Raw genomic sequence first — 21,590 nt, 5'->3', positions numbered from 1 at the left:
TTGGCTGCTGCTGCTTTATGATGATGCGACACTTTCAAAGGCGAGAAGCATGTGATAAATGTCATCATGTGCTGTTTTCAGAGGTCAGGAGTGTTTAGTCAGGCAACTGAGGTTATCAGCAGTTTTCGCAAGTTAACAAATGGCATTACCTAGCTCAAACATACAAAGATTGACATTTAAAATGAGTTGAGCTTGTTAGACATATGAATTACTATAACATAGAGCTGCACATCAAAACACACCTTTCAGCACAGAGCAAATGTGATGCATACAATACAATACGAGGCTTTAGCACAGTCTGAACTCTCTGAGGCAGCTTTCTTGTCATTTCTTTAAGCAGTCTTCAGGAACAGTTCTCCAGGCTTTATGAAGGACATTCAAAACTCTTCTTTGGATGTTTCTGCCTTTTGTTCTGTTCTCTGTCAACATGATCCCACACTGCTTCAAAATTGTTGAGGTCCAGGCTCTGGATAGTGTTTCCCTATGTGTTTTTCTATCCAGGTATGCTTGTACTACATTGGCAGTGTGTTTGGGATCATTGTCATGCTGAAATGGAGCCCCAAACAATGACACAGCCTCCACCGTGTTTTACAGATGGCTGTAGACACTCACTGTTGTACCTCTCTCCTGACCTTCTCTGTACATATCGACAAAGATCAGAAACAAAATGTCAAATTTGGATTAATCGCTCAATCAGACCTGTGGGCCACTGATTTTCAGTCCAGTCATTTTTTTTTTCTTTGTCATACCTCAGCCTTTTCTCCCCGTTTCCCTTCCTTAAGAATGACTTCCTGGCAGCCACCCTTCCACTGAGACCATTTCTGATGAGGCTTCAGTGAACTCTTCAGTGATCTCTCAGGTCCTGTGTCTTGTCTTTCCTTATAATTTTTTAAGGACATACTGCACACCATACTGAGAGATGTCAAGTAAATTGGTGATGAGTGGGTGAAGCTGCTTGCTGTACTTGACATTACTGGGGGATAAAACGGCAGAAACAGGAAGTGAGCTATTAAAAATCCTCTGCCTTTTCCTGTGCAACAGCCAACGTGCTCTATCTTCTAAATCTGCCACAATGTAAATGCACACGTACACCCACAGATTTCCATTTTGAAACAGCTTCCTTCATGCTTTCTCCATTATTACACGCGCATGTTTTAAATCCTGCAGGCTCAGTCTGCTCCGTCCCTTCATTTATCAATAATCTGATCTCAGACTAGACTGAGATTCATGTTTAATTTGATCTTATTGTTGACCTTACACAACCATCATTTATTTCTGTCTATTTGGAACTAAACCCATTCTCTCTATAATTTCTACCTGCTGAAATATTTTAATATTAAACATGTCAAACATGACTTCATAACCTCAAGTAGTGAAACAGGTTCATCAGTTCCACCTTTAGCAGCAGCAGTTTTCTTGCATATTTTGCAAAGCATTGTGCTTCTATTAGAGGTTGTTGAAGTAGCTCCCTTTTTAGGTACTAAATTGTGATTGGGAACTCATGTCATAGTTGTGCATGCATAGGGAAGTAAATATATGGCATCTCCATACCACTGACATTACGATATGACTTTTATATGGCAAAATCTTTTACTGGTATTATCTCAAAGGGCACAGCCCTAGTGTGGACTTTAGCCTCTGTAACAAAACTTGCAAATGCTAAACGTACGTGTGTGTGTGTGTGTGTGTGTGTGTGTGTGTGAGTGAGTGAGAGACAGAAGCAGACCTTAGTTGCATGTTGTGTTTATGTCTTTTGTGTCTATGAGGGTGTGAAAGAAGCAGAAGAAAACAGAGGCAAGGAAGCTTCTGCTTGGAAACCTGTTTTATTTGCTTACATTTGCGTACATACTCGTACTGTGTACGTACTGCTGTTGCTTTAAAGGTATCATGTGCCAAAATCTCAAATAACATTTATATCTGTTTGGTTAGAAGTGCATGAAGAGGCTGAATCAGACAGACGTCCAGTAGAAAAAACAGGGACAGAGTTCTAAAAGCTGATTAGCATTGGCTAAAAGAGCCCATGCGTTCAGTGAATTTAGATCACATTTCATACTGCCTGATATTTAAAACAAATATTACTGTTAATGGGAATGATGATAATAATTTAATAACAATAATAATAGACTTCCATGTGCTCTCCTCTTCCTCTCTGTGTGAAATGTGAAACGGAGGGGGCGGGCAGGCTGAAACTCCACCCCGCTAGCTGGCACAGGCCGGGAGGGTGTGTGTGTATGTGTGTCTGTGTGTGAGAGTGTGTGTGTGGGGGCTGTGCTGTGCAGTGACAGCTCAGTAAGCGGCTGGAGCAGAATGGACTCCCGTAACTTCCACCGGGATGTTCTCTGACAGAATGTGCGGCTGTGCGTGAGTGTGTTTTAACTCTGCGTGTGTGTGTGTGGGTGTGGGTGTGAGAGAGAGGTGGGGAGAGTGGGGGGGGGACACATGCATTGGCTAAAAAAACAATGGCATTAAACAGAGTGTCTCAACTCTGCCACGAAATCACCAGGCTATGGCTGCAGCTGAAGATGTTGACAGGTAGAGTGTTTCTGTATAAGTGTGTGTGTGTGTGTGTGTGTAAGAGAGCGAGAGAGGGATTGTCTGTCTTGTTTTGGAGACAGATAAGACTGTGAGAACTGTGCATGTGTTCTCATCTGTATTGGGGGGTGTGTGTGTGTGTGTGTGTGTGTGTGTGTGTGTGTGCGTGCATTTATTTTATGCACTATTATTTCAGCACAATTGTTACCTGCGCACTTTGTTGTCAGAGGTGGAGCTGGTGCTAAAACGGAGCCATCTGTCCACTTAATATCCTTTAGAAGCTGCATTACTGATTACTTGAATTTCTTAATATAGACTAAGTATACTGATAACTAAGTTAGCCAATCAGACTTGATCATCCTGAAGTGAAGATTGTAACGGGACTGAAACGAGTGAGAGATGGCCGAAAATATGTCTGGAGTAACCTGGTGCAGACCTAAATGTGTAGTAGAGCATGGCCATTACACACAGCTGATGTCAACATCTCAGTTAGTATATTAGAACCACGGTAAACAACAAAACAGTTCATATTAATAAAACTAATGCAGAGATCAGCAACAATTCACATGACTAAACTTTGAGGGAAATGAACTGCAATCTAGGGTCTTGTGAGAGATTAGCGAGACAAACCCACGTAACACAAAAAACTTGTCGAGGTTATGGCTGTTTAAGAGACCTCTCCTGTTACAAGGAGCTCTGCTGATGAGGGTAACCCAATTTATGAATGAACTAAATGAGTGAACATGACCTGACATTGATTTTTGTCTCACTGCACAAAGATGCTCTTCCTGCTGAAGGCACTGCCATCCATCAGAGGGTTGCATAATCAAATCTGAAGTGGACAGTGCATTTTGTCCTGAGGTCCTGTCTGTGTGTGTTGAAGTGAGGGGTGCGTGTGTTTGTGTGTGTTAATACAAGGTCGGTTCACCCACAGTACAGTGCACAGTGGAGCACGCTGACAGCATGTTAATCACATTCGTCCCATTAACTAACACAGTGAGTTTCCTCTTGTCAGTTGGAAGCAGCGTTGGGACAAAACGCTTTTGAGACTTTGAATGTCAACATCTCCTCCTCCTTATTTCCACCCTCTGTGCGTGTTTGCACGCACACTGGTTGACTTCGTCTCATTTATTTGGCCATTTTTTGTTTGCTCTGGTGTGCAATAATGACAAACCTATGAGCCGCAGTGTTGATATGAATCCATACAGATTTTGCCATGCCTTTCACAGCCCTCAGGTGTGTGTACAAAGTAGTGTTTGTTTTGTGTTGCTGCGCAGAGAGTGAGCATGTTTGATCTGTTGGCAGATGGGCTGAATTTATCTTCTGAGCCACATACAGGCGCCTTACCGAGGTGTCTCCCTTTCTTTCTGTTACTTTTTGCCAAGTCAAGATTAGAAATGGACAAGTCACAACTATGAAGGCAGTGTGAGACGCTGATGTGTGTGTGTGTATATCAGAGCTTTATGATCTCAGAAGAACAGGAAGCATTAACATTAAGTTAAAATCCTTTGTTTGCATTGGATTTATCAGCAGCTGCTGCTTTTTAAAGTCAATTTGTTTGATCCTAAAGTCGCTGTCTCACTCACACACACACACACACACACACACATGCACGTGTGCACACACACAATGAGACAAGATAGCAAAAGCAGGAGAACATGTTCAATAAACTCAATACTAAATTAATCTGTAATGATCTTGTTTGGGCAAAGAATAAAATATAACAAATCTAAGTCTCCCTATCTAATCTTGCTAGCATTAGCTTATAGCTTAGCACTCATTTACATATCATTCAAATATGATCACTTCTGACTCCAAAAAAACCTTCATCATGGTGGCCCAAATGCCAGACTTCAGCTTTCAACCATGAAATGAGAGTCCATAAACAAACTCTTGATGTCATTGTGGCTACAGCCATCTTTTATATACAGTCCTATTTATGTCAAAAACTGCAGCTTTGCACATTACAAGTGCTAGGAGGGAGAAGTTGATGCTGTATTTTAATGAAGTAACAAAAAAGGAAGAAGAAACACAACGTCGACACACAGGCTCAGCCCAGATCGCCGACTTCCCATATTGTTTCTGGTAGATCCTCTGCTGCCTGGCAAATGGCCATCAAAACACAAAAACACACTGTGCAAAAAACACATTGTAACTGAGTTGAAATAAGCTGTGAAAAGCTGTTTTTCCAACCTTGGGACAGAGTGCAGTTAATCATGACTTGCTTTTCAACCTGCTCTAGTATTCTTTGAAAAGCAGTACAACTTTCTCTTAAGTATCGCTGACCTTTTAATCATGACCCACTCGGCTTAAGATCCGATTTCTCTGCTCACCAATATCAAGGTACTGGATTACGCTGCAAAGTTGGCTTTTCTCTATGACTATTAATTAAAGGGCTTTTTTGGAGCATTAGACACCTGTGATCACATGTAAATTATACTAAAGCACTCCTCAGAGTCATGCAACCTTGAATACTTGGAGAAACTATACTAGAGAAAAAATATTTGGACTCTGTAATGACTTAAAGATATTAAATAGAATGCCTTTAGTGTCATTATACAGGATGTACAATGAGATTGGAGAAAAGCCACAGTCAGTGTAATTAATCCATCTTAAAGTGAATCCAGCACAAAGTTGTGACCTTAAAGGCTATTCTATGAAATTAGTCTTACTTGCAGGGCATGATGTCATTGTGTAAAAAGTAGTGTTAGCTGTTCTCTGCAGCTGGAGGCTTCTTTTCGGGCAAGTAAAAACACAAGGCTGTTGGATTCTTTCCTTATTGGCTGCCTCCCTCTTTTTCTCTCCTAGTATGTAATTTCCCTATTTTTCCTCCCCACTGTCTTTCTGTTCTCATGTTCTTTGTTCTGTGTAGTGTAATGACTGGTAGCTATGGCCAGAGGCAGCTAAAAAAAGGCTGCTGCTATATCTGCTGGTTTTGCACTCAGCTCGAGCTATTACTGTATGCTTTTTCTTTTTCTTGCTCTAATGGTAAAGAGAGAGGAAGGGAGGACCTGGATTTAAACCCACAAAATTGCAAGTGCATGCTTTGTAGTTTGGTGAGGTGCACCACAGATTTACCAAACAGTGCGTTTGGGAGTTTCTTGATTCAGAAATTCCCACGAGGGAGCTCAAGTCTGCAGCATGCGTTTCCCAGCATCCCCAGAGCAGGTAGAAGTTCAGGTAATGTTTGTGACCTGGAGTGGGAGTGAGTGGGTGGGGGTGGGTTATTTAGAAAGGTCACATCACTAAGCCACTATGATAGCTCAATTATTCACAATTACCTTATGGAATGTCGGCTGTGGTTCACGATAGTGTTTGTATTTCAAAGCCGGTGCGCTCGTTTGCCACTGTCTGCGCTTGCTGCAAAAATAAAGGAAAGACACAGTCTGGTCGTTTTAACCATGGGTGAGTGGAAATAGTCTTTGAAGCTACACATAACTAATAGGTGAATTCCTTTTGTTACACTCAATTATGTGCTTAGTTCTCCTCCCTCAAAGGTGGTGCATAAACCCATTGGTTTCTGGGCTCTGCATTTTGAAGCCTCAGCATTTAAGCAGCTACCATGTTTTTCTTTGTTTTTGGAACCAGACGTGACCATATTTGGATGAGAAGGTGGTGTTAACATCTGGAACTACAATACTTACATACTTGATTAGGAAGGTGCATCAATGGGCCGTATGAGTGCAATACACAGACTTGCAGACATCCTAATTAGTGCTAAGTAACAGACTAATTTAAAATAATCGTTTGACTTATAAATACTGATACCCATTTCTTCAGTGGTCTGTGCTACACAGCAAACACCATGCAAAAGCTGAAGCTTTGCACAGTGCTGGAAGCTTCCTATATTTCACACATGCACTAAATAGCAGAAGCACATTTACTGAATAAACACAGATCCTGCATGAACTTGTCTCGACGTCAGTCGACAATAAAAAGCGGTATTGAGCAATACAAATCAATTAAAAAAAAAAAAAGCTTAATGTTGTTTGAAAGGATGTGTGTGTATGTGTGTGTTCATTTGCAGAAATTTACTAGTGGTTTGAATGCACTTTGCTTCAGTGCAGAATGGGAACGATGGCTGAGAGGGATTTGTGTGTCTTTGCGTGTTGTGACGGCAGCGCAGACTGTAGACAGAGGGACAGTAGTGTGTTGTCTTGCTGAAATGATGATGCCACCATCTATTCAGTAGACTGGGGCTCACTGCCAGTGACAGAGTAAAGCCTGAAGCCATTGTTCTGTATTTCTAACTGCAGCGGACTGCAGGCAGAGGACATCGCTTTCGTCTTCTTGCCCTTTCCGAAGTAATGCACATCAGAAAAAACTTTAATCTTAACGGGACTTTACGGAGAAAAAACTTGTAAAATATACATATGGTGAATAAAAGTGGCTGTAAGCAAATGAAGCAGATATAAATAATAATAAATTGTGTACAAATCCATCAGTGATAATCCTTTACAGCATTGTGATACAGTTGGAAGCCTGAAACATAATCTATCAGACCATTTATTTCTATAGGCACTACTTGGCAGGCAGTAGAGGTCATAGAAAACATCGGATAGGCATGTTGTTCAACATTGAACTGGGATAATTTAACAGTAATAATTCATCTGGACTCTCTTCAGTGACACCTAGGTGCTCCCTGACTGCACACTGACGGCTGCAGCTTCAGAAATCAAATAGAAACAAGAACAAAGAAGCAGTCAGTCCTGAATTCATGTGAACATCAATAATAATTTGGGTTTTTTTTTTTTTTTTTTTTTTTTGTGCTGCTGATCTTTCTTGAGCCACAGTAATTGAAGCTTTGGTTGTGGGGATGGGCACCACTTTCACATGCATTCCAGACCACTGTTGGCCCTGTGACCCAGTTGTTGGGCACGGTGTGTTTGCATGCCAGCCCTTGTCCCGTGTGTGTCTGTGTGTGTGTGTGTGTGTGGTAGAAGCACCACAGGAGTGACAGATGGAGGTTTGGTAAACCCCGACTATAATGCCAGATAATAAAGCTCGGATTCCCTCACACAAGTTTGCGCATGCACGTGCGCACACACAGCTGCAGAATGGCTGCCTTGCTTTTCGGCATGTAAAATGCACACGTGTGCACACAACTGGTCATATCTCTGCTGGCATTTAACAGCAGTGCAACAGCTTTTATCCCTCCGTGACACGCCCTCACCAGATTCTCCCACCTAGAGCCTTCAAGTCTACATTCCAAGTCGGTCCTTTTCCATTTGGTGCATACCATAGGAGGAGATGAAGAGCTGAAGGTCTCAGTGACGCCTGAGCACTGCTGGACTCAGTGAAATTCATCCTCCTTGCTTCAGGTTTTCCATCAATTTGATCCTTTACAATCTAAATGATTAATTTTATCTTCTTAAGAATCTAATTCAATCATGGCTAAGTTCTTTCTCTTGTTGCAAGCATAAACCTATTACCTAAAATACATGCAATATTAGGTGGAAAAAGTGTAACAGTTTTTAAACAGGACCTATGGCCTATAGTGACATCAGTGGACCACAGTGCAGCTTCTCCATTTGCTCATCTCTGCTGTGCACAAGTCTTGTTATGTCTATCTAAGGTCATCTCCGTATGTCATGCACCTCTCTGTCCTACCACGTCCTGCTTGTTTTTGTTTGCGCAGTTCTCAGCGAGGGTCCTCTCTGTGCATTTGTACTCACGTGTGTCTGACTGCACATCAGTCAGCTCTCCGGCTTCCTGTGGCTTTGAACTATGACCAGCCACCGGCACTGGCGGCCATCAACAAGCGGAGAACAGCTGGCTGCCGTCTTTGAACTGGCAATGTGTGTTTAGCAATGAAAACCTGTATGAGCATGACTACAGAACAAAGGGGCAGGATGTGTGCGTCCGTCTGGGTGACAGTAATAGAACACGTTAATAATCTGGCTTTATGGGACCTAATTGAGCTGTTGCCTCTCCTCTCCTTAGGGTGACCCACCAAACTAAATGTGGGATAAAGAGTGTGTTTATGTGGGACACGTTATTAATGCTGAGAATCATTTTTCATGTAAGCGACAAATTCATTTCTGTTTTAATGTGACATTATCAGCTTCCTAACACATCATGTATCCGCAGGTTGTACTCATGTAGAGAGTCAAAACTAAAACAATGTTTTCTCATAGCTTTACTATTTCACTAAATAGGAATTCTGTACAAATCAGTTCACCTCAAGGCATATTATATTGTAGAGCCTACAATAATGCAGAGAAAACCCAACAATCAGATTACCCCCTACGAGGAAGCACTTGGGAACAGTGGGAAGGAAAAACTCCCTTTTAACAGGAAGAAACCTCCTGCGGACTCAGTTTGGGGTGTGGGGAGGAAGACAGGAGAAATGACATGCTGTGGAAGAGAACCAGAGATTAATAATAACTAATGATTAAATGCAGAGTGGTGTGTGAATGCAAAGAGTAAAAAAAAGAAGCACTCAGTGCATCATGGGAACCTCCCCAGCAGCCTTGGCCTAGGGTTCAGGGTCACCTGATCCAGCCCTAACTATAAACTTTATCAAAAAGGAAAGATTTAATCCTAATCTTAAACATAACCCATCTCCTGAAGATTTCTTATGCTGACAGTCTCCTGTGTTTTCCACACAACTCTGCTTAGCTTTTGACTTTGTTGCGGCTTGCAACAGTTCACCTTTAAAAAGCGGCGACATTTTAACCTGAAGGAGATCCATGGCAACAGTCTTTGCTGCTTTATTCACATTTTATTCAGTAAAAGCCAGTTTTTAGAAAAGTGTTCAAAGACTAGAGCCAATCAAAATGTGGGACGTTGTCTCAGAATGTGGGACAGGAGAACAAGGGATACAAATGCTGTGCAGAGAGGGACCCCTTGTAACCCTCCTCCGAGTAACAATGTAAGCAAAGTGTGTCAATCAAGTGTTCAACTAGTGCTGGCCTTAAAATTTAGGGGGTTTTTTTCCCCCCTGATATTTTGAAGCATGTGGCAATAGAGATGCTGCACGAGCTGCTTTTTAAGCAGAAATGGTCGATATAATGGAATTAGAGCTGCAGTGTGTTATAGAAATGAACCATAATCTGATAGAGCTGGAAAATAAGAGACATCTCTATAAATCAGAAATTTTGTAAACAAGCCTGCAGTCTTGCCAGATTACCTAAACTACCCTGTGTACAGGAATGTCAGCATTAATCCCTCATCGCACAGGAAGCGTTTGAGTAATGCTCACATCAGTCTTCTCCCAGCATTGCGTGTTGAACCTGGTCGGATCATGTGACTCCACATCATCTGTAGCGTGACAGCGACGCTGGTCAGTCTTAGAAAGACAGAGAGAGGAAATGCTAGACAGCCCATAATCTTGAATTGTGTGTGTTTTATGGTTGTGAAGTGTGCTGCTGCTCCTGACCCTCTGCCACAGAGAGATCGCATCCACAGTATCCACTACCACCAGGCCAGCACATTAAATATGTAGGCATGTGTAAAGAAACCCTGTCCTCCTTTTCAACTTATTGAGACGAGACCATCTCTACTCCTTTTTTTTTTTTTTTTCTTTTCCAACGGCCTCCTCACTATCCTTTCACTCCTCTAAATCTCCCTCATACATACAAACAAGAATTCAGCTGGAGATACTCAAGAGTGTGAAATTATCCCATTTAGTTGCCCGCAACGTGGCGTGGAAATCTTCTCCAGCTGTATATTAATCCTAAAATGATGCGTGCATGTAGCACTCATGTCTTCACCTTGTCAGTCATAATTAAGATTAACTTATTTTAACTGCTGAATAAGAGTGGAGTCTTTTAGAAATACAGTATGCTTAATAAAAGGGACAAAATGTGTAATATTTTGTCTTAATGCACAAGATTGTTGGGTTACTTATGATTTTGTCCCTCAGATAAGCCCCTGAGAAAAGGATGAATGAATTGGGGAAGGGGTGTCAGAGCCCTGGGGGAAGGGTACAAGGAGGCAGGGGTGGGGGGGGACATTCTTTCTAGGCCCCCCATAATCACTATTTGTGTTTGGCTGCCTTGTCCCACTTCCAGTGTGTGTGTGTCTGTGTTGTTTGGTGGGTAAAAGGGTTCGCTCGCAGCCTAGCCGCTATAGTTTAATTTCATTCATTCCACTGAGGACAAAGCAGGGCGTTTGAGAGTTTCGGCAGCAGTGAAAAGCTGCCCGACGCCTGAATGTCTGATATATCTGCACCATTCACCCGTATAGTGTGCAGACCATGAACATTGTGCAGGTTGTTTCAGCTCAGTGAAATTATACTCTACAAATTTTCTTGCATAATATATATATATAAAAAAAAAGACATTCATTTGTTTTTGCTTTTTTTTTTTTGTAAACACGTCCAAGCAGAACTATCTGATTTCTGCATATATACATGTAGCGTTTACATTTCTGCATATTCATCATGCATTTCTTTTAGGATGCAACAAACAGCCTGTTTTTCATGCAGCAGCAAACTATTTCAAGCATTTTAAAAGCCACCTAAGTAGCTGGATGATGACTGTCTCTTACTGATGCTTTCACAGCGTCTTCACTGACTTGTATTTAACACTAACAGCTGCATGTACTCCTCCTAAGGCATGCCTAATGTAGGAAATGACCAAGTAAAGGAGCTTTAAAAAGCTCCATCTGTTTGAAACCGCAAATCCGTCCATTAACTGGACACACTGTGAGATTGAGTTATTACAAATCAGTCAAATATTTCATTGTGTTGTGGGTTTAATATCGCTTCGTGTTTAGCATGAGAGCTGGTTTTATTTTGAAATGTCTTTAGGTTAACGCTAATCGTTTGTGCAGAGGCTGGCTTGCTGTAAGGTCAAGGATGCGAACACTTGCGCACAAACGTATATTGAGAGACTCAGAGAGCGCTGCACATGTCTGGCTGTTATCCAGACTCTGGGTCTTAGCCAGAGCTTACTGCCTGACACATTGAACTGACAGCTGGCCCAGTGATCCCACAACACTCTCAAACACACATCTTGACATATGACAACACACTTGCTCACACACAGTCTGCCTTATATACTCTATATCATATACAGATAAAACCTTTCCTTTTAGATCCCTCCCTTTACCTCCTTTATGCTTTACCCTTCCAGAAAAGAACTTGTGCTCTTCATTTATTTGTTGCTTTGCTCAAAGGCACTATGAACTCAGATTTTGAAAGCACGTCCTCTTCCTCTCCGCTGTAGTAGAAGCTAATTATATACAGTTGCTGTCTTTAGTTAAATTACAGGCTGGTTGATTTTGCTGGAAGCCCTGTGGTCTGTTTGAGTCTAATAAGTGAACCTGGATTAGAGCCAATTTAACCATCTCTCTTTTCCACTCCGAGACCCTTTACTTTTACCTTCCTTGATCCCTTTTTTTCACCTGTTTCTTCTTTTTGTCTTGACTCATTCTCTTCCCTAATTCTCCTGTTCCTTTTCTTTTTTCAAGTCAAAGGTCTTTGTTTTTATATCTTAATATAACCTTCTAAAATCTGGAGCTTTACCTCTGATTCACCGGCTTTACCAAGGTGTGTACAAGTTACTGCTGCACACCCCGAGGACCTTATGTTCCTTCCTGACCACAGCAATCTAAAGTATACTTAGTGGTTTACTTCTTTAATCATTGTAAAGTCCTTTTTTAAAAAAAAAAAAAAAAAGGGGGGGGGGGGGGGGCAAGGGCTATGTGTATCTCAAACATCCTGTAAACAGCTTCTTATACTGTAACACATGTTGATTTCACATAAAATGTGAGACCTACTCTCTGTAGTATGAGTCACTGTCTAGCCAACGGTCTGCTGACACAATGTATGTAGCATTACTGAAGATTTAAGCTCTTAATCCCGGGGAGTGCGGTTCTACATCATATGGAGCTGCTGCGGAGAACGACGGTACCACAGATTAAAGAAATGACCGACAAACATCAGCATGTGCACTGTTTTTACAGGTAGCCTTCAGAATTATCTTTATGACGCCAGGTCTGTGGTCACCTGCAGCGCTTTAGTCTGGTATGAGTGGATTGCTTTGTTCTCGTTCGGTTTTATTTTCCCACAGACTAAAGAAGATTTCATGCTGTTGTTGCAGACTGTTTTTAGTTGGTTCGTTCAAGTGAGTCACAAACCCATCCGATTGTGTCCCGGTTTATGACCGGCTGAGAACATCGCTGGCAGCCTCGGCTGTACTTTGTGTTTAAATGGCACATTCAGATTAGGATAATTAACACTTAGAGTTTAAGAAGTTAGCTGTCCCCGATCATCTCTGTAGACGGAGGTTTCCAATGTGACGTTATGCGCACATTGCTCGAGAGTTCTCCACCACACTGGATGGTAGTGCAACTGCTGGTTGCTAGGAGGAAAAATGTGTCTTCCCTGATTGGTTGGCAGTGGTTCCTGCAGGTTGCTGGCTTTTGCTGCCTCTTTCTGGGTGAAATCAGTTGAAAAAGAAGACGCTGCACTGAAAACCTCCCAGTGATTGCTTTGGTTGCTGCCAGATCGTCACGGTTGAGTGTAGTTTTTCATGTTTGTCTGTAAACACTCACTAACAGTTAGCCAAATGGTAGTAAAACTTGAGGAAGTGTGACGAAGGTTCCAGTTCAAAGTAAATTTGTGCCTCTGGGGTGCAGCCGACATGTTTCAAAAGGGCAAGTTTTACTTTGAAGGCAAACGGTCTGTATTTACGGTTTGCGGTGCACGTTTCACAGTTTCACTACAGCCTGGAGAGCAGCTGGACAGTTTTTGTAGACAAGTCCGGCACTTCCATTCAAACCACGGCCACAGCAACATGCTAGTGAGCAAACCAATCACAAGGTTTTTGCCAACTCGTTGGGGAATACACATCGGTGACTGGTCTATAGGCCTGTATGACTGGGACTTTAGCAGTCATGTTTTCTGTGACTGCCAGCAACAACTCACAACTTGTGACTATAGATTGCCAGATGGTAGTGGACCGGTCTCTAGGCCCATGTGACTGGCGCGTTATTCCCGCGATCATACCATGTCACCATGATTGTCACGTCCAAAATGACGTGCGACAGGTTAATGCCACATGGTTAGGGGTCACATTGCCAAAGTGCCTTAAAGCTCCAATCATTTTAATATCCAGCAGGGAGTTTCTGAGGCCGACTGTATATAAGCCTATGAGAACATGACCTAAATGATGACCTCAATAAAATTAAAATATATTAAAATAAATAATAAAATCCTAGTGAGCTTCAAGCCTTATTTAAAAGAAAATTATGCTCATTCTGTAAATTATGGGCACATTTGGAGTAACATGAAGCAGATTATAGTTAAGACCATTACCATGGCCTTCAGACAGCCCCCCCCCCCCAAAAAAAAAATAACTTGGAGACTTGGAGAGGTGTTGACCTCATGGTGGCCTTTTGCCGTTTTTTACATGCAGTCTGAGCTTTAAAACCTGCTCATCTGACATGACCCTGCAGCACTTGGACATCTACACACTTTCACCCTGAAGATTATCCGAGATGAGATTAAAGCAGCGATTCAGTGATTCTTCTAAAGATACTGTAATCAGTCCCGTGTTGCAATTTATTTATTTATTTTTTTTTTTGGGTGGATGGTTCCTTTCTAAAAATGTGAACAGTTTGTTTGGGTTGCGCTTAGATGGTAATTAATGCATCTTGCTGCCAGTCCCACCATACTGCTTGCAAACCTTGCCACACTTTGCTCACACCAGTCGCGGTGCCAGCCTTTGTCTCTGTATACACACATGCTTCGTAGTGATCCCTCGTCATACACACTGAGATGACATTAAAATTTCTCAGTTTTCATTCACAGATGCACACACGATTGGACACAATTAACAAACCAATCCCTGTTTTTTGGCATGCACGGGTCACACATGGCAACTAAATCAGAGGTGGGGGGGATGCGTTTTCTCTATCTCTCTCTGTCTCTGCATGTCTCACAGGGCTAAATGAGATTACTGTAATCCAGCCTGACCACAGAGGAGAGGAAATCCAAATGGTGTTTACTTCATTCCCAGTCTATCTTACTTTTACCCATTTATCTCTTTCTACTTTTTGGATTTTCTCCTTCACGTGCCTCTTTTTGTTCCCTCATATACTCTGTCCTCCTTATTTTGCCCTACTTCCCTTGTTACACCTTAAAAGCCTCCAGATTTATATTAAAAAGCATAAAATTAATGATTCAAGTTCAGATTGTTTCAGTTTTTATTGAGGCTAGAAAAGGTTACAAAGACATTTAAAAAAAAAATGTTCAGCTGTTGGTTATAACGGCCGAAAGGGTTTACACTGGATGCCAGTTTTGAGACTTTGGTTTCTAATGTATTGTTCTGTGTGTCTCTGTGTAGATGACATCGTGCAGAAGGATGATACTCCTCGGTATGCAGCAGAAATCGGCTCTGAACTGCAGAAACAGTTTGCCATCCTGCCAGGTTGGTTTGATTTCTCTCTCCTGAAGGTTATGCACACAGTGGATGTTTTACGGTGCATAAAGCAGCAGTCAGTTATTTCAGATGGAACACTCTCCTTGTTTTTTTATGCATAAAGAACATGCAAGTCGATGCAGCACTTTGAATCAGCTTATTTATTCCAATCAAATGAAACGGTAAAACACTGAGAAATGACCGAGTTAGTGGTGAAATCCAGGATGAACGAGTGACCCCAGGGAGATCTTGGTGTCTTTCCAAATGTGCAGCATGGATTAGATCAGACTGGACAATTGAGTTGCTAACAAACATGTTCATGTGTGTCAACAGGGAATTTATGTCAGGACAGAACAAATTGGCATTATAAACATGCTCCAATCAGCCCAACTCCTTGTGTCTGTGCAGCTTTGTTATACCCAGTCCTCTCTCTGCTTTCTCTCTCTTCTGTGTGACAAAACTGTGGGTGCAATTAAACTACAAATGTCTCCGACAGCAGAAACACTTCCAGTACATGTAGCACAGATTTGTCATGCAGATTCCAGAAATAGCTCCACTCCTATTTACGTGACAGACTTCAAAGCAGCACTTCTTAAAAGACTTTAAACCTTTTGACATTTTTTATGCTTCTATCTATGCGGTAGTAATATTTAACTCATAAAATAAAATAAAATAAAATAAGGTTTCAACAATGTTGATTGAACTGAAGTGTAATGCAGGCCATACCTTAAGGGTTGTAACTTTGGAAAATTCAAATTAATTGCTTTCTGCTGCTCTTTTTGCTTTTTGCTTCTTTTTGCTGCAGACACATTTGGACCTTTCTGAGACACACGCTGAGTCTGCAAAGCTTTAAACTATACATGCAGTTGTCATCTTCATCCAGGTGGTGATAAAATGGCAGTAAGACAGAGTCAGACTATCAGTTTTGATTAACACCTCATTCAGCCAATCATGTTAAGAAATGGGTTTTCCAGAGCCAATTATAACCAGAGGGTGTCACGTAGCTTTTTCAGGTGATTTTGGTGCGGCCAGTTAACAGGTTAAAAAAGCAGGCAGGTGAGGAAATAACTGCAAATAAAAAAAAAATATTCTCATTCGTTACAAATCAGATATATGGAAAACACAAAAATAGTCAGGAGCTGGGAGAGAGCACAATGGCTCACAAAACCACGAATCACATGCTACCTGCCTAAAAAATATCCCAACATGACCAAAAAAACCTCATTTCAGAAATGACGGGGTAGTGTATGAATGCCGTGAATCTCCAGGGCAGAATCATCCCGCGTAAAGAAAGAAGATATGACAAGAAAGCGAGTTCTGATCTCGGCTGGTGTTGGACCCCTCTGTGGGAAAAGTTTGCCAGTTACTGATGACAGGTTGACCCAGATAGGAGACACGCAGGCAATCATAACCAGCCACACACACACAAAAACACACAAGGGAGCATGAAACAAACACGTCCGCACAGAAACACACACTTAAGGCCCTGTGTTGGGTTACCATGACGGTACTGCCTGACCAGTGACGGCATGTAAATAATTCATCACCGCAATGTTCTGCTTTGAAACTTGACCTGCCAACCAAAGAGATGCGCGCGTGTGTGTGTGTGTGTGTGTGTGTGTGTGTGTGTGTGTGTGTGCGTGCGTGCGTCTGCGCGTTAGGTCCTATTTATTTTTATAAATGCAATTTTTGCCCTCTCTCTTCAGCCAGAGGGGTTGTAAACAATCACATTAAGAGACATCTTAATGTCTTTCTTTCATTCTGAATTAGATCCGAAATGAATTTACATGACTTTCCAATTATGGAGACAGGACAGTAGATAATTTGTGATTTTTATCCTGCTGCACTTTATCAAGCAAGAAGTCAGTTTAGCTGCAGTTCGTTTGGTTGTTTCAAAGCATATTTGTATAGAGGAGTAAAAGTAGGGCATCTCCTGCATCTTCTACCTAATTTACTACCTCTACAAATTTTCATGAAATAATTATTGTGACACTTATTTTGAAGAGATTTCAGTCCCTTCAATTTTCAGTGATCCCTGAACTCTTTTTTTTTTTTTTTTTTTTTTTTTTCCCCGCAGGGGGTCGAGGGATGAACGGCAGCCCTGTCATTGTCTTCCCAGAATTCCCGGCTTTCAGCGAGCTGGAAGAGGAGGAGATCCAAAATGTCCTCAGCTACCTCACTAGTATCCCCAGGTGAGTGTTTGCCCCCATCCACACGCTGTGCTTTCTGCAGTATCTAACTTGTTTGGACAACTGGCAGATCCTGAGGTGTAATACAGGGTGGAGCCAACAGATGTCAGCACAGCACCAAAGGCCTAACACGAGGAAAAGTGACACAAAAGACACAAAGGTTTAGAGAAAATGAAAGGTTGCAAAATAAGTAATTGACAAGATATTGAACTGCAAAGTGGAAAAATGAAAACTGTATTCTTAAGATGCCTTATTCACTATATCTCGGTGTGGATCTATATAGTTTTTGATACAATGTTAACAATTTCTCATAATGAAATCATATAGTAATGTTGTTCCCTGGAGAAAGGTTTTGTGTGTGTAGATAATATATATATATAGTTTTTGTATATTTTTGTATATTTCAGTAGTGGATTTTGTTTTCTTTAACTGGAAGAAAATCATAGTCTTCACCTGTTTTTCATCTCTGTTCTTATCACTCCTCCTTTATTGTCTCCCTGTCCCTCCACCCTCTCACCTCACCTCCCTTCCTTTCACCTTTCCTTCAGTGCTGAGCGCAGCACTCCCATCAAGCACAGACATGCTCTTACACACATAATTAAAGGGAGGAGAAAGGAAGATGTATTCATCTGTATATCTGTGTGTGTGTGTGTGTGTGTGTGTGTGTGTGTGTGTGTGTGTGTGTGTGTGTGTGTGTGTGTGTGTGTGTGTATCATGGCGGCCATTCAGTGTATCATCACCTTTCATATAACACACACACACACACACACACACCCCTCCCTTTCTCCCCACCAGCTATTTTGCACCCTGCTGCCAATCGGCTGTGCTCTCGAGCTCTGATTGGCTGTGAGCGGCAGAGCTCAGCTATAATTGGCTGAGGGTGGGACGCGGGTGGTGGAGGAGCAGAGAGAGAGAGGCAAAAGGAGGAGGGAGATGCTCTGTAAGGATGTGAACGGTCACCTCGCGAGCTGCAGACAGATGATTGTGGATACACAAACTGAACGTTGACATCACTCGAAAAGGGAAGACTTAAGGAAGACTGGATTATATTTGGATGATGACAATGGAATATTGAGGATTTTTGTTGTTTTTGGGGGGGAAGGGGTTTTGTGCCCTGGAATATCAAAGATTCTCTTCGCCCGGCTTCATTTCTGTGGACTGAACATATTTTCCAGTAGAGATGGATTGAGGATTTGCTGTTAAAGCGTCCACTGGGTAGTGCAACGTGTTCCTTTTCTTAACATCTCTGTGTGTGTTGATGAAAATTGGCTAATAATGACATCCAGATGGACCGACTCAGCAGTATTTGTATGTTGGCCTCACAGTCGGCGTGTGTGTCTGTGTGTTGGGCTTAAATATTCATCCTTCTTGCTTGTGTGTTTAGGTGTCAGGATACATGTCAGTTTGTCCAGCGGTACCTTTGCGGAAAAAGCCGTGTACACACATGCACACACACAAACTAGCTTAATGAGGTTGCTACATATGGCACTGCCTGTGGAATGAATGGCAAGATTTACACACACACACACACACACACACACACACACACACACACACACACACACACACACACACACACACACACACACACACACACACACTAATGCAGAGCCAAGGTTGCTATGGTAATCACAAGGGTCTCTCTCATCATCACTGATGGCAAATGATGAAGAGGCAGTTGGTAGCAAGGTTTAAAGCAGGGATACTCAAGTTGCTTTGGCTAAGGGCCACTTGTGGTAAAGGACATGAGGCCAGTGGGCATTAAAAAATACATTAATATATATTAGATAACATTGAATACAGAGTTGAAGGTCCGTCTTTCAAATTAAATGACATACTAACTAAATTAAGGATTGACACAAGGCCTATGTGACTGTTTTACTGAATTCAGTAGCTGCAATTGCATTTTAATTGCAGATTTTACATTTGAAAAAGCTGAAATAGCATTGAACAACAACTGGAACCTCTTCAGTTTTTTTTTTTTTTGGTCCTTAGCAAAATAAAAAATGATCGTCTAGCTTCACCTTCTTGTGGCCTACATTGGGCATAAGTTTACTAAACCTCCTAAACATATTGCTACTCAAATTATTGCTTCTGCTGGGGCCAACCTGGGGCTCACGGGGCCCCTGCATAATATACTAGCCACTGGTGTGCTTGGCAAATTCCAGTGAGGGCCCCTTATTGGGATATTCTGGTACCACATGCAGTAGTTTGACCTGTTATCAAGGCCTAGACTTGAACATACACACCCTCTTTTTCTTTCCTGCACACACAGGAAAAAAAATGTTTTTCTGTGGGGATTAACTGTGTGTGTGTTTCTCTCCTGCAGTGTTGAAGCATCAGGAGTGGGTTTCATCCTGGTCATCGACAGACGGCTGGACCGATGGGCCGCCGTCAGGGCCACCCTGCTCCGCATCGCAGTAAGACCCTATTTGTTTTTGGGTTTTTTGGGGTTTTTTTTGTGTGTGTATGTGTGTGTGTGTTTATACATTTGCTTGTGAGCAGTGAAGAAAGATGGGAGGAACTGTCAAAGGACTTTACTGGACCAATTTGTCTGCATGCATCATTTGCTGACGAAATCCCTCTGATGACTACAAATAGATGTTTTGGAGTGTGTGCATTACTCTGCATGTGCTAATGCTTGTTTTAGCCCAGATCTGCGGGCGTAGTTGCTGGTATCAGCTGTCTGTGAGTGTAATTTTCGGCTTATCGCCACTTAGAATAATAGATGTTTTGGAGTTTTTAGTGTGTGTGAAATTGCCCATGCAGTAAGTGGTTGTTTTACCTCATTAACTTCATATATAGTAGGGACGTGCACTTGGAGTTGGGACATTTTCTTTTTTTTCTGCATGTTGAAATGAGGCAGGATGGGGTTAAAAATAGCTTATTATATTAGAGTGGGTGGTGGAGGTTCACAAAGTGTGCTCATAGTCTGTGTGTGCACTGAGACATAGTCATAGAGCAGAAATAGAAAGTCCACATAATCATTCTGTAATTGTTTTTAACCAGCAGCCTTGTTAGCGTATGCTCCGTTAGCCTACTAGCCTACTTACTTACTTGGCAACTTTCACAAATCTATAAGATGTTAAAACTGAAGAGAGAGCACGACAGTGAGGAAAAAGGGAGCAAAGGGAAGGGATCTAATGAAATACTGTAAAAGAAAAAGGGTCAGATAGTGATAAAGACCAGAAATCCAACAGGAAAACTGCAGAGTAAACTGCAGTTACTAAAAGAGAGGAGTTTTTATAACTTATTTTAATAATAATGAATAATACATTGGGCAGACTTAATAATCATAATCAGTGGTCAGGATGAGACTCCCATAAAACTGAAGTGCCCTTAGTGAGTATGTCACTCATTTCTGACAATCTGAATGGATAAATATCAAAAAGAGCCATTAGTAAGCATTAATCCAGCATGTTGTGCCTGATATTTATATTATAACATTATAAATGATATACAAGAACTTTTTTTTTTCACATCCATTAAGCTGAGGTCAGTGAGGGCAGTACATGCCACAGCATTAAATGTCTTACATCTTAAGACATTTGAAGATGCCAAGGTTGGAAATTATAGGAGTTTTTTTTTTTAACTACTGTTTTTATTACTTGTTCTACTAAAGAAAATATTCAATGGATTAACAGGTAATAAAAATGATCACTAAGTGCAGCCCTGTTTCAAAAAGAGATGCACCGATTGTGAAGTTCTTGTCCGATACCAATGTTTGAAATTAAAATTCAGCCAATAGCTGATGCTGAGTCTTCTCATTGGTTAGCTATGTTTTTTAAAAATTATTATTAGAGCAACATAAATCTTTCTTATGAAAAATAACTCACACTTCCTCACACTATCTTTGAACATTTAGTCATTCATCTGTATACAGTACTCTATCTGTGAATCTTAATAACATCGGCCAACATGAGGATGAAGCTTCGCCACACCCTTCACATCTGTTGTCAGGATGCTCGTCCTGTATTACACCATTTACCATGTCCAATGTATGCAAATATATGCAAATGTATGCTGATTGGACACTGGTTATCATCGAGCCTAACGGTTTTTCCATGGTATCTCTAGGAAACTATCCCCACTGTGGCAATAAGTCATAATGAGGCTGCTGGCTTTGGTAAATAAACTCCACAAAGTCACGTTAACCTGCACACCAAAAATATCCAGTGCTAATAACGGTAATAATGAACCATTGTTCCAGTCCATTGGCTCATTCAGTGTCCTGGAGAGGGATGTTGATGAACTCGCTGTCTCTCTTCTTTATCAGGTGTAAAGCCACTTGAAAGTGTGAGCAGAAGCACAGTGAGGTCCATGAAAACAAACACATTTTTTGAGGCAAAGTATGAATGTAATGATGGAGTATGTACCAAGCACTGAGATCCTATTATCCGATATAATTTCCTGTTTTTATCAGTAACTAGTGACTGACAAGATATTAACATTTTGTCAAGTTAACAGGTTAACATATTGTAGCTTGTTCTTTTTGTCA

At 41.5% G+C, this 21,590-nt stretch overlaps 1 protein-coding gene across 7 annotated transcripts in view; it reads left to right on the top strand.

The window, feature by feature from the left end:
• The window catches only part of mcf2la (mcf.2 cell line derived transforming sequence-like a), a 50,864-nt gene that overhangs the window by 8,847 nt on the left and 20,427 nt on the right, over window positions 1-21,590 (top strand). For 3 of the 7 annotated variants that reach the window (XM_030748919.1, XM_030748904.1, XM_030748954.1), the window contains exons 1-4: window positions 2,431-2,532; window positions 14,829-14,912; window positions 16,981-17,095; window positions 19,422-19,512. In XM_030748919.1, coding sequence (XP_030604779.1) covers window positions 2,460-2,532; window positions 14,829-14,912; window positions 16,981-17,095; window positions 19,422-19,512 — 363 coding nt within the window. In that variant the 5' untranslated portion in view covers window positions 2,431-2,459. Of the gene's footprint in view, window positions 1-2,306; window positions 2,362-2,430; window positions 2,533-14,828; window positions 14,913-16,980; window positions 17,096-18,049; window positions 18,401-19,421; window positions 19,513-21,590 lie in introns of those variants that run through there. The other 4 variants (XM_030748927.1, XM_030748913.1, XM_030748937.1 and 1 more) reach the window with 4 other exon arrangements.

Source organism: Archocentrus centrarchus, chromosome 2 (genome assembly GCF_007364275.1).
Source record: "Archocentrus centrarchus isolate MPI-CPG fArcCen1 chromosome 2, fArcCen1, whole genome shotgun sequence".
NCBI classification, from domain to species: Eukaryota; Metazoa; Chordata; class Actinopteri; order Cichliformes; family Cichlidae; genus Archocentrus; species Archocentrus centrarchus.
The sequence above is the reverse complement of the archived record's forward strand: the minus strand, read 5'-3'. Positions and strand labels throughout refer to the sequence as shown.